Source organism: Manihot esculenta, chromosome 17 (genome assembly GCF_001659605.2).
Source record: "Manihot esculenta cultivar AM560-2 chromosome 17, M.esculenta_v8, whole genome shotgun sequence".
Taxonomy (NCBI): Eukaryota; Viridiplantae; Streptophyta; class Magnoliopsida; order Malpighiales; family Euphorbiaceae; genus Manihot; species Manihot esculenta.
This window is the reverse complement of record NC_035177.2, coordinates 24,734,677-24,746,025: the sequence shown is the minus strand read 5'-3', so window position 1 is coordinate 24,746,025 and position 11,349 is coordinate 24,734,677. Positions and strand designations below refer to the sequence as shown.

The window sequence follows — 11,349 nt, the reverse complement described above, 5'->3', positions numbered from 1 at the left end:
ATAACAACAATGCATCGATGGACCCAAAGTTCACCTAATCCTACAGCCTCAAAGAATATTTCATGCAGCAAGCTTTCAAATAAACTACTGCATAGAAAAATGACGTTCATTTGAAATCGTAAACAAAATCTGCATGAACAGGGCAGCTCAAAAGCCAACAAGAAAATTTTTTAATGAAAATAGTGAAATGGGTTTTTTTTTTTTTTTTTAATTAGCTAGGAAGAATAAAATCGTTAGTCCGAATCACAAACCAACATTGATATGCTACGTAAAATATTGGTTGATGTCTCCAAGATGATCCATTACTATTAAAAATACTCATTATAAATACAAGAGAAATAGCTGCAAAATATCTTTCACTATCTGACAATGGCCAGAATGAACATGCCCAGTCTCATCCTCCCACCAGGTTTCAGGTTTCATCCTACAGATGAGGAGCTCATCAACCATTATCTTAAAAAGAAAGCCTCTTCTTCTTCTGATGATCCAGAACTTTCTATAATAGCAAATATCAATATCTACAAGTTCAATCCTTGGGAACTTCCTGGTAAGCCTTCGATCTTCTCATCTCTAATGTATGATCATACAACAATTTCATGCTTGTTTGTGCAGGAAAGGCCCTGTTTGGAGAAAATGAGTGGTTTTTCTTCAGTTCAAGAGATAGAAAATATCCAAATGGTGGTCGCCCAAATAGAACAGCTGCATCTGGTTACTGGAAAGCCACAGGAACTGATAAACCAATACTCTCATCCAATGGATCACAATGTCTTGGGGTGAAGAAATCACTTGTATTCTACAAAGGCCGAGCTCCAAAGGGCATTAAAACCAATTGGATGATGCTTGAGTACAGGCTTCTTGACGATAATCATCAGCTGCAAAAGCTAAGAGGATCAATGAGAGTAAGAGTTTTATTCTGTTCTTTAAAAGAAAGACTATAATTGCTGATTATACATTTAATAGAAATCAATTCTGGGTTTTGATTTGAAAGATGAATCCATGGACTACCACTTCTGCTATTCATATGCAGACATTTTCAAGGTCTGTAGTACTGAAGAATTTTTCTCTTTCTTTCTTCATGTTTGGTTCATTTGGATTCAGAAGCTAATTGCCAAGACAACTCTGACACCACTGAGCTAAACCTCATCAGAAGCACTAGAGAAAATTTCTTGGAGCCTAAACCTTAAATTTTCTGCAGGACTTGAGTGACTGATTTTTGGCCTCTTGTTTCCTTTTTGTTCAGTTGGATGACTGGGTTTTGTGCCGAATTCGCCGGAAGAACAGCAACTTGAAAGAAAAAGAGGAAACTTATGAAAGCAGCTGTGGCAGCTCTCTTCCATTTTCTGTGGGGTGCTTACAAGGTCAAGAAGCAATATTGGAAATTACTAACATGGCACTTAAAGACTATGATTATGATTTTGAAGCTTGTCTTAAAAGTGAAGACACAGATGGACAAGCTGAATACCATGAAGGATCTCCTGGAAACTCATTCTCAGCTGTGGATTCTGGTTCTCATCAGCAACCAGCCGCAGTTTCCTCCCTAAAAGAGGCACTTGAGTCCATTAAGAAAGTACTCTTTGTCGGAGCTTTCGAGGAGCTGATGCCAGTCCCAGTGCCACCAACAAAGAGGTTGCATGTCTCCACTTCAAACAACGCAGAAAATTCAAGTATCTTTCAAGTCTCTTCTCCTACTATTTCACCGCCATATCCGCAGAGCTTCTCAGAGTTCATGATCTGAATATTACAGTTTACATGCGAAAGAGCTCTGGCCATGATATCTGTTAAATTCATATATATTTATGTATAGTATCCAGCTGAATAAAATCATGGTCATATGAATGTATAAATGATCACACTCTATATTATTTAATAATTTTTTTACTTAGTTTGATTTGATTTGTAAATAATTGGAAATGACTTAATTTATTACTAATAAATTTTAATAAGAATGAAATAAGCTACCACACACCTAATTAATTCAAAAAATCTCCAAAAATGGAATTTATATCAAACTTTTATTATTCAGTTTCATTTGGATATAGCATGAGGTAATTCAATGACAGTTTGTCTTAAAAAATTATTTAAAAGAAAAAATATTAAAATTATGGCTCCATTTATTTATAAAAAATATTATTAATATTTTTTAGCATATAAAATATTTAACAAAATTAATTTAAAAAAATTATTTTTTTAAAATAAACGAGTAAGTTGTTTTTTACTTTTTATAAATTTTATTAATATTCTTATATATAAATTTATTAATACTATATTATTAAAAATTAATATTATATTAAATAGGTGTTTATTTGATCTTGTTAATTGATTCAAAATTTTAAATTGAATTTATTTAATTTTAAGGGAAAGTAATAAAATTTAATTGGATTTATTTTTATTTTTTTAATTAAAATCTCGTTTTTTTAACATTCCTATGTTTAATTCGCCAGTTACTATATGTATTTTGTAATAACTGATGAATTATTATTATATCCATATATGTTGCGAATTATTTTTTATCTACCAATATCCGCTAATTGGAAGACTCGAGTAAGAAAATAATTAACAAAATAAACTTTAGCTATAAGTCTAGCTGTTAGCTTTATTTCCACGCTGTCGTTCTGGGCTCAGATTTGGGATACTTAGCCTCATAAAATTACTAAATCACCCTCCAAGGTATATCGATTAGGCGCTTCACTTTCAAACCCATTATGGTAATTGCAATCATATCTCGGAGACAGACTTCCGACAATCCTACACCGGAGTCAGGACCCCGTCGATATTTTTAATTTTAGCCTCTTAAATGACAAAAGCGTCCCTTTACTTCAAAGAACAAGACCATTTCAGCCAGGTTCATTACAGTAATTCAACCATCCCTTATAAAAAATGGAAGGCGATTCAGAAATGGGGCCTCTCTTCTCTTTCCCTCTTCAATTTTAAACCCAGCTAAGAAACCGAGAAACTCCAACAAGGCAGAAGCGGAAGCAGAGAGCATAAAAAAGCAGAACAAAAGCAGAATTGCTACCGTCACTACCGTCGATAGCTACAGCACCGCCATCAGCATCACCAACTCCTCCTTGAGCTACAGGATGTTTAAAATCTTCAACAGAGGAAGAGAAAATGCTAATGATTCCTCACCGCAATCCTCACCTTCTCCATCCTCGTCGACTTCTCCGTCTCATGTGACTGGACCGCCGAGGCCTATCAATCTGGTGTACCGCGACAGGGATGGAAAGTTCCGGATGGATCCAGAAGCAGTTGCCACACTCCAGCTGGTTAAGGCACCAATTGGTGTCGTTTCGGTTTGTGGTCGCTCTCGTCAGGGCAAAAGCTTTATTTTGAATCAGGTGGTTTATCTTGGCTTATAGTGACTTGCTTGAAAATTAGTGAAAATTTTGGTTTCCTCTTCGCTAGTTTGAACCTTAGGGTTTGTTATTTATTAAATTTTGAGTGGATTTTATCGGTGGTTGCTGATGTTGCTATTTCAAGTGTAAATGCCCTGTTTAGTGAATTTTGAAACAAGTAGGTGCATCAATTGTGCAACTGAAACAGTAATGTTAAAGATAAAACTTATAAATTTTGGTTTTATTGTTTCGGCTATGTGGAGTTGTGAACTCTCGGAATTAAGTTCTGTCAGGGTTGACGAAGTGTTGAGTCTAACAATGGAGGTAAAAGTGAGGCGGAATGAGCTGCCTGTGGCAGATAACCTCATCAAATTTACTATTGCAGACAATTCGGAAATTTCTATCTTCCTTTTGAAATCCTGCTAGGTTAGTGTTATTACTTCTTTTTTCTAGGAGTGGTGTATTCAGAAGGTTCTCTGTTGTTTCTTGCTTATATTTGGATTTTTGAGCAAGTAGAGTCCCGGTTCCTGCGCTCTATTCCTCCTATGATAGCAATATTTGCTGGAGTAATAGCAACCTTTGTCTTAAGGTTATACATGAATATGTAGTGGAGTACTTTATCAGGATTAGTTTTCTGTGGTAACTAATGATCACTTGGGGACAAAATTCTTTTCTTTTATTTTCTCAAATAAGCCAATTCATTTTATTTGCTGAATTATATTCAAATCAACTAACTTAGAGTTTTCTTTTTTCTTCATTACGGGCTAGTGAGCCATTGTTTTTGGTCATTTTATCCAGAAAAATATAAATTATGTTACTCTTTAATCCCATTTGAGCAGTCTTCTCTTTATCTGGCAGTTCTCTCTTCATTTATTTTTTTGGTGCTGAAACAGTAATTTTGAATTCTTTCTTCATAACCTCACAACTACTTTGTCATGGCATCATGCTTCATTTTAACTTTTGTTGAAGCATTTTTTGAATTTAGGGAATCTTTATCAAGGCTAGACTGTGCTATATGTTGCTATAGAATTTTATTTCAACTTCTAACATATATTTCTCTATTAACATTTGTTTCTTCACCTATATCACATGACTGTTGAGATTTTCATCTATCAATTCTTTTAACTAGGACTTGTACTTGGGCTATGTGCTGTAGCTTCTTGGGAGGAGCAGTGGCTTTCAGGTTGCACCAACTCATCGACCGTGTACAAAAGGACTTTGGTTGTGGAGTGCACCCATAAAGAGAACAGCTCTTGATGGAACCGAGTACAATCTATTACTATTAGATAGTGAAGGAATAGATGCTTATGATCAAACAGTAAGTTTTATTCCCTTTTTTACAAGAATTAGCTGAGGATTTTCTGGGTAGTTCATTTTAGTAATTCAAGAACTATAGCTGAAATGAGTCAAATTTCATTCACTGCCACATATGGTTGGCTACTTATATTGCATAAAGCATTTCTCTTTCCCTACATTTCACTTGTTGCTTTTGAATAATGTGTCATAATTTTTCATGTCATGTTTTTCTATTTTAACTTTTGAAATTGCCATATATGTGTTCTTTTCTTTTTATTTGGCAGGGAACTTACAGTACTCAGATATTCTCGTTAGCTGTTCTCTTATCGAGCATGTTCATATACAATCAGGTTAGAACAACTTTTGCAGACCTTCACCATTATAAATAACTTCCATCGTCTTTTGCTGCTTATTCTTCTTCTTCTTCTTCTTCTTCTTCTTCTTCTTCTTGTAATTATGTTCATTTTCATTGTAACATGATAATCTTCTCAACACACTGATTATTGCTCTGTGCATATTGGTCCACTGACCTCTTTTTACTGGATCTCTTATTTAGATGGGTGGCATAGATGAAGCTGCACTTGATCGTCTCTCTCTTGTCACTGAAATGACAAAACACATTCAAGTGAGAGCTTCAGGAGGAAAGAGTAAAGCTTCTGAACTTGGACAATTCTCCCCTATATTTGTTTGGCTTCTAAGGGTATCGAACTCTGAAACATTTTATTCTTATTTTTTATTTTTTTACTTCTTATGTCATGAAAACATTGATTTTTGACGTTGTAAATGCTCCATATGTTATCTAAATAGCTTCCAATGATTGATTTCTTGCAGGACTTCTATCTGGATTTGGTAGAGGATAATAGGAAAATAACACCCCGTGATTATCTAGAGCTTGCCCTAAGGCCAGTTCAAGGTAGTGGAAGAGATGTAGCTGCCAAAAATGAGGTGACTTTTTGGCTTGGATTTATTTTTTTATGACAGTAATTTGGCAATTTTTTTTTAGTAATAATTCTGTGTAGATAATTTTGCATTTTCTTGGAGGGGCAAAGATGCATTTCCAAACAAACTTTTACTCTGCATATGTGTTCAACATGGTTCCACTGATATCAATTTCTAGGCCCACCTTACATGGATGGGGGTGCATGAGCAAAACATTGTTTTTTTTTAAATTCTCTTCTTTCATATTGGAGGTGCTAATTATGCCATAAAAATGTCATAGATTCGCGATTCCATTCGAGCTCTCTTTCCAGACAGAGAATGCTTCACCCTTGTGAGGCCTTTGAACAATGAAAATGATCTCCAACGACTGGATCAAATACCGGTTAGTAATGTCTACACTTCTTTTTGCTTAAGAATACTTAGTAGTGCTCTGGATAGTAATGTCTTCCTGGAACATCACATTTCTTAATCATTTTCTTTTCAGTTGGACAAATTAAGGCCTGAGTTTAGATCTGGGCTGGATGCATTTACCAAATTTGTTTTTGAGAGAACGAGGCCCAAGCAAGTTGGGGCCACTGTGATGACAGGCCCGATTCTTGTTGGCATCACACAATCTTATTTGGAGGCTCTGAATAACGGTGCAGTGCCCACAATATCCTCTTCATGGCAGGTTGGCTTCCTGTTCTAAACTCATGTCTTGTCGTGACAGATTGATACAAGGGAGGATTGTTTACTCTGTGATTCTTATATTTGTAACTGATTTCACAGCTCATTCTTTATTCACTATAGAAAATGGTTTTAAATCATTATTTGGTATTTTATAATAATAGCTTATGAATATGCATTAGTAATATGGAGCTTTGACCATATACCATGTTCACTTAGGTAATGATGTTTAATGGTGTCAGTCATTTTATATTATGAATGCTTACTCAACTCTACTCTTATTTGGCTTAATCATAAATATGATATAACATACGAGTAACTTGCGGCCATCTTCTTGAAAGGCAAAAAGAGAGGTAAAGAAGTATTCCATCTAGATTTGTTCTCTTACCATGGATAACAAAAAACAATCAGAAGTAACAGGTACGAACTAAGAATAAAGGTCCTTGTGATTACAAGTAAGTTAAAACCAAGGGCTTTTAAGTTAATTTTGTGTATAACTTGACAAGCTCTTCCCTAGGTTATACAGAACCTTTTCAGTTGGAATTAATCTTGCAAGCTAAAACCAGTAGTTATAGCCTTGATTTCAACATAAAGATGAAATATAAATGGATTAAAGAAATCAGGGATGATAATAACTTTTCAACCCTGAAGAGATCTTTTGGGAAATTCCTATATATCATCAGATACTGCCATCTTTTTATATTTCTTTTCATCTTTCCCAATGTATTATTTGACAGAGTGTTGAAGAAGCTGAGTGTCGAAAAGCACATGACACTGCTACTGAAGTATATATGTCCACTTTTGACCATTCAAAGCCACCTGAGGAAGTAAGTGAAGTCCTTATCCTAATAATTTGATGATTTCCATCACTATCTAATTTCACTAATGGTAGGCTGCTTTGAGGGAAGCACATGAAGCAGCAGTTCAAAAATCAATGGCTGCATTTAACGCTAATGCCGTGGGAATTGGTTCAACAAGGACAAAATATGAAGGGCTTCTGCATAAATTCTTCAAAAAGAAATTTGAGGTGATGGATATTTAGTATACTGTCATGAAGCATTTAACCTATGCCTTATACTGGTTATTGCACTCTTTTATTTCTTTTGGAGTTTCTCCAGTAATCTTGAGCTAGGAAATTGAGCTCTGGATTATTGGCATTTATATGTTTTAAGTTTTGCAATTGATTAGAATGTTTAGGGTTGTAGCTGTTGGATCATTCATATGCATTAGGCGTGAGCCTGAAACCTTACATTTCAGTCTCTAAAGTTGATTAATCTTGCACAAGGAAAGAAAAAATAGAGCAAACAACTTTTAATTATAAAGTCTCTGGACCCTTATTAATTGCCCCTGCAAAGTTTGCTGTTTGTCTTCTAGTTTCAAGTGAAAACACTGGAAATGAATTCTTTACGCCCAGTTGCTTTTTGTTATTTTCAGATGCATTTAACATGACTTGTTATATTGATTTAAACGACCATTGATGCAGGAGTATAAGAAGAACGCATTTATAGAGGCAGAGCTAAGATGCTCAAATGCTATACAAAACATGGAGAAAAGGCTCAGAGCAGCTTGTCATGCTTCAGATGCAAATGTGGATAATGTTGTGAAGGTGAGTGTTCACATATTAGTTTTGCTTGTTTATGGTGTAGGGGAATCTAATTTGTTATTTTTTATTATTCCCTCCACATTGTTATTGCTAACAAAGTCATAGTGATTTTAAGTCCGTTTACTTATTTATTGTCATTGCTAGATACCTTGAGTTGAGGGTGTTAACACTTAAAAGGTGTATCTAATTTTAAAATCTGAAAAAAGTCTGCATTTAGGTTTTGATGTGTGAAAACCGGAAAGCTAGTTTTGTCTATTAGTTTCCCTCTTCATATGCTTTTTTTTTCTTGGTTGGCTTGTATTGCAAAGGAGCCTGCCAGTCAGAAATGCGTTGATAGATCTACTCAACTAACCAAGTTTAGCTTAGTTGAGGTGTCATGGGTAGCTATATCTTTCAGTTTCACTATGGAATTGATACTTTCTAATTTATTACTGCTTATGCTAATGTATGAAATATATTGTTGACAAGAACTTATTGTTTCAGAAGAATGTGCATTGCATGAGGATGACTTGGCATGCATCTCCCTTATGTGCAAGGCTCTATATTATTGATGGACTTGGCATTAAACTCGGAATAATATTGCAGAATTTTTTTTGGGTTGTTTTTTGCATTACACTCTGCTTGTTTGTAAATACTCCATGCAGGTTCTTGACAACCTTCTATCTGAGTATGATAAATCTTGTCATGGCCCAGGGAAATGGCAGAAATTGGTTATTTTCCTACAACGAAGGTCCGTATTTGCCACTCCCTCCCCCTTTCCATTTGGTGGTTTCTGAATTTTTGCATATCGACTTCTGTTTGGCTAAAAAGTGAAATGTTTGCTATTGTAATTGCAGTTTGGAAGGTCCAATACGTGACCTTGCCAAGAGGCTTAATGATCAAATCACAACTGAGAAGACTTCCCTGTCATTGAGATGTCGCGCAATTGAGGATAAAATGGAAATGCTTAAAAAGCAACTGGATGCTAGCGAGAAACATAGGTCTGAATATATGAAACGGTATGACGAAGCTATCAGTGAGAAGAAGAAGCTGTCTGATGACTTCTTGAAGCGCATATCTGATCTGCAAAGTAGTCGCAGTTCACTAGATGATAGGTGTTCTAGCTTATTGAAAACATTGGAATCTACTAAGCAAGAAGCCTCAAACTGGAAAAGAAAACATGACCAATTGTTATCAAAACAGAAAGCTGACGAAGACCAGACAAACTCGGAAATTGGAATTCTCAGGTCGCGAACCAGTGCTGCAGAAGCAAGGCTAGCTGCTGCGCATGAACATACAAAGTCAGCTCAAGAAGAGGCCGCAGAGTGGAAACGGAAGTATGACATTACTGTAAGAGAAACGAAAGCTGCTCTTGAGAAGGCAACGATTGTGCAAGAGCGTACAAGCAAAGAGACGCAATTGAGGGAGGATGCTTTGCGAGAGGAATTTTCTAGCCGCTTGACAGAAAAGGTGATCTCTCTATGTGTTGAATGATGTGTGCATGCAATAAATACATTCATGGGAGGAGACATCCATATGTGATTTTTGTGTCAATTTGCAGGAAGAGGAAATAAAGGAAAAAAATATGAAAATAGAGAATGCTGAGCAACGATTGACAACTCTAAACTTGGAGTTGAAGGTGTGTTTCTTGGAACATTTCATTCTATTGTCTCTCTCTTGTGAACTTATCTTTACTCGCTTTCTTACACATACATGCGAATGAGTTTATATGCACTCAGTTTAGTATATGCAAGCGCATGAGTTTATGCATTCAGTTTAGTATAATTTCATAAAATATGAAATTAGATGATGTGTTTGAGTGATAAGAAAAGACACATTTTGCAGGCTGCTGAATCAAAGATCAAGAGTTATGATTCTGAAATATCATCCCTGAAGCTTGAAATAAAAGAGTTGGTTGAGAAATTGGAGTCTGTGAATGCTAGAGCACAATCTTATGAAAGAGAAGCAAGGATACTGGAGCAAGAGAAGATCCATTTGGAGCAGAAGTACCGATCTGAGTTTGAGAGATTTGCAGAAGTCCAGGAAAGATGTAACCATGCTGAAAAGGAATCTAAGAGGGCTATTGAATTGGCTGATAAAGCACGTGCTGATGCAGCATCTGCTCAAAAGGAAAAGAGTGAACTTCAGAAATTGGCAATGGAAAGATTAGCGCAAATTGAGAGAGCTCAAAGGCATATTGAAAGTCTGGAAAGAGAGAGAACTGACTTAGCTGATGCGGTTGATAGAATGCGAGTATCAGAGATGGATGCTGTCTCAAAAGTTTCACTTTTGGAGGCAAGAGTTGAAGAAAGGGAGAAAGAAATAGAGTTACTGCTAAAATCGAATAATGAGCAGAGGGCTAGTACAGTTAAAGGTCTTAAGGATCTTCTGGATGATGAGCGTAAAGCCCATAGTGTCGCAAACAAACGGGCAGAAGACCTTTCTCTTCAGTTGGAAGCAGCGCGGGCAAAGCTTGATGCACTCCAACAGGAGTTGACATCAGTTCGTTTGAATGAGTCAGCACTGGACAGTAAGCTAAAGACTGCTTCCCATGGGAAGCGCATTAGGACCGATGATATTGAAATGGGGGTAGGATCTGTTCAAGACATGGGTACAAATGATAGGATTTTAAGACCAAGTAAGAAGTCCAGGAGCACAACAAACCCTTTAAAGCACACACAGCCAGAAGATGGTGGTTCAGTGTTTAGGGGTGACGAGGATAACCAGAGTCAACAAACTGGTCAGGAAGACTATACAAAGTTCACAGTGCAGAAACTTAAGCAAGAACTCACAAAACATAATTTTGGTGCTGAGCTCCTCCAACTGAGAAATCCAAACAAAAAAGACATCCTTGCTTTGTATGAGAAGTGCGTTCTCCAGATGTAGTAAGAGTCTTTTAATCAACTTGTATAGGATGTTGCCTGTAACGTACTGGAAGTTTAGTCAATGGATCAGTGTGAGCTTTAGAAATAGGATGGTTGAGCCCATTTTTAGCAGGTTTGAAATATCACGTTGATATTAAAAAAGGAGTTATTGTTAGGACTGCGTTGAGAGGGCAAGAGTCTATGTTCATCTCTTTTAATTTCTGGTTTTTCTTGAATCCCTTCCAAGAATTGCAATTTGCTCGTGGAAGAGCAATTTAATTTGGTGTGGGAACCATATGTAATGGTCTTCTTCGCTAGTAAATTTATTTGAATTTTTAACTAGACCAGCATTAACGTAGTAATCATGTGAATGCCATTTTGGTCTACATTTGCTTGACTCGGTTAATCATTTTTCATTCTCTTAATTGTTTAGTGTAATTTCGTTTTCAAGGTGGTCGTTGTCAAATTTAAATCCTTGTTGACCGTAGATCATTTTCATCGTCGACGAAATGGTTTTAGGATTAGTCTTATAAACATGACGATAGTTGTCAAATGCTACTGTCCTACTTTCCCTTTTAATTCGGACGCAAGTAATTGGAAAACATAAAAATTGGTCTCATTTTCAAATGGACGACTAGCATCATGGTCTTCCATCTTTAACAGTAGA

General features: G+C 36.0%; 2 protein-coding genes across 3 annotated transcripts; both read left to right on the top strand.

Annotated features, from left to right (window-relative positions):
- Positions 1–281: 281 nt before the first annotated feature.
- On the top strand, positions 282–1,844 carry LOC110605637 (NAC transcription factor 29-like). The gene is made up of 3 exons (XM_043952800.1): positions 282–547; positions 613–899; positions 1,241–1,844. Exons 1-3 carry the CDS (start codon positions 370–372, stop codon positions 1,733–1,735), a joined length of 960 nt encoding a protein of 319 aa, XP_043808735.1. The 5' UTR covers positions 282–369; the 3' UTR covers positions 1,736–1,844.
- A 961-nt stretch (positions 1,845–2,805) lies between these two features.
- LOC110604377 (guanylate-binding protein 3) lies at positions 2,806–11,024 on the top strand. Of its 2 annotated transcripts, none has more exons than XM_021742516.2 (14): positions 2,806–3,338; positions 4,492–4,653; positions 4,916–4,981; positions 5,188–5,331; positions 5,463–5,576; positions 5,851–5,952; positions 6,055–6,240; positions 6,974–7,063; positions 7,129–7,263; positions 7,720–7,842; positions 8,484–8,569; positions 8,676–9,288; positions 9,380–9,457; positions 9,664–11,024. In XM_021742516.2, the coding sequence occupies exons 1-14, from the start codon at positions 3,081–3,083 to the stop codon at positions 10,702–10,704; spliced, it is 3,198 nt and encodes a 1,065-aa protein (XP_021598208.1). In that variant the 5' UTR covers positions 2,806–3,080; the 3' UTR covers positions 10,705–11,024. The 2 variants fall into 2 exon arrangements, with proteins under 2 accessions (XP_021598208.1, XP_043808309.1); XM_043952374.1 differs by having other exon boundaries at positions 3,200–3,338; positions 4,465–4,653.
- Positions 11,025–11,349: the final 325 nt, after the last annotated feature.

Coding starts and splice junctions, on each gene's coding strand:
- LOC110605637 (XM_043952800.1), top strand. CDS start 370: ATGGCCAGAATGAACATGCCCAGTCTCATCCTCCCACCAGGTTTCAGG. Junction 548..612: donor CAATCCTTGGGAACTTCCTG/GTAAGCCTTCGA, acceptor TTGTTTGTGCAG/GAAAGGCCCTGTTTGGAGAA. Junction 900..1,240: donor AGCTAAGAGGATCAATGAGA/GTAAGAGTTTTA, acceptor CTTTTTGTTCAG/TTGGATGACTGGGTTTTGTG.
- LOC110604377 (XM_021742516.2), top strand. CDS start 3,081: ATGTTTAAAATCTTCAACAGAGGAAGAGAAAATGCTAATGATTCCTCA. Junction 4,982..5,187: donor GCATGTTCATATACAATCAG/GTTAGAACAACT, acceptor TCTCTTATTTAG/ATGGGTGGCATAGATGAAGC. Junction 7,064..7,128: donor ATTCAAAGCCACCTGAGGAA/GTAAGTGAAGTC, acceptor CACTAATGGTAG/GCTGCTTTGAGGGAAGCACA.